The following is a 755-nucleotide window of genomic DNA, read 5'->3' as shown; positions in this document are numbered from 1 at the left end:
GGAGCCAGCAGCCCGTCGGCATCGGGGGGCAGGGAACAGCAGCCGGGGGCGGCGCCCTTGCTCACGATGGGGTACAGCGCCCGGTACACCGCGCACTGGAGCTTCTTCAGGAGCTGGGAGATGGGGTGGTCGGGAACGCTGTGAGTGGGGTAGAAGCAGTGTAGAGGGCAGCCCTGTAGGTCTGGCGGCTGCAGCCTCCTCACCAGGCTCTGGGGTGGGGGCTACAAAGCCTGCCCAACCCCCCACCCACTGGTCATGTGGCCCCACTGTGAGGGGTTTCAGAGAAGGGATTCACGGATAAACCTTGTGGGCAAATGTCCCTCCCCTCTGAGAAGGCAGAAGGCCTGTGAAAGGCCATCAGGGGCCTACTGCCCCTGCAGTCACCCTAGACCTCCTCTTTCCCTCTTAATCCTTTCCTCTGCCCGCAGCCTGCAGCCTGCTGGAGGGAACTGAGGCCCGATACCTGAGCAGGTGGGAGACCAGACTGGTCACCAGGGACAGGTCCCCTGGGCTCCTCTTGAGCTTGGCCTTCCAGAGCTTTGGCCAGTCCTGCAGGACAGGAGCCCTTGGGAGAGAGCCCCGGGAAGCCCCTCCTCCCTCACCAAGGCTGCACCCCCGGGACTAGACCTCCCCACCCAGCCCCGCCCAGCACTCACATGGTCTTGCTCATACTCCAGGATGGCAGCATAGACGGCCCGCTGCTCCCGCTCCTCGGGGGTCAGGGCAACCTGGCTGCAGAACCTCCTGGAAGGGAG

At 64.8% G+C, this 755-nt stretch overlaps 2 protein-coding genes across 2 annotated transcripts in view; one reads left to right on the top strand and one right to left on the bottom strand.

Annotated features, from left to right (window-relative positions):
• Window positions 1–755, top strand: part of ZNF276 (zinc finger protein 276) — a 28,443-nt gene that overhangs the window by 6,832 nt on the left and 20,856 nt on the right. The gene's annotated exons all lie outside the window — the stretch shown is intronic.
• Window positions 1–755, bottom strand: part of VPS9D1 (VPS9 domain containing 1) — an 8,872-nt gene that overhangs the window by 3,668 nt on the left and 4,449 nt on the right. Inside the window, 3 exon segments of the mRNA XM_010843985.1 lie at window positions 6–138; window positions 464–549; window positions 657–751. Coding sequence (XP_010842287.1) covers window positions 6–138; window positions 464–549; window positions 657–751 — 314 coding nt within the window.

Source organism: Bison bison, unplaced genomic scaffold (genome assembly GCF_000754665.1).
Source record: "Bison bison bison isolate TAMUID 2011002044 unplaced genomic scaffold, Bison_UMD1.0 scf7180017864192, whole genome shotgun sequence".
Classification (NCBI taxonomy): Eukaryota; Metazoa; Chordata; class Mammalia; order Artiodactyla; family Bovidae; genus Bison; species Bison bison.
Note: the sequence above shows the minus strand (reverse complement) of the source record. Positions and strands in the feature narration are given on the sequence as shown.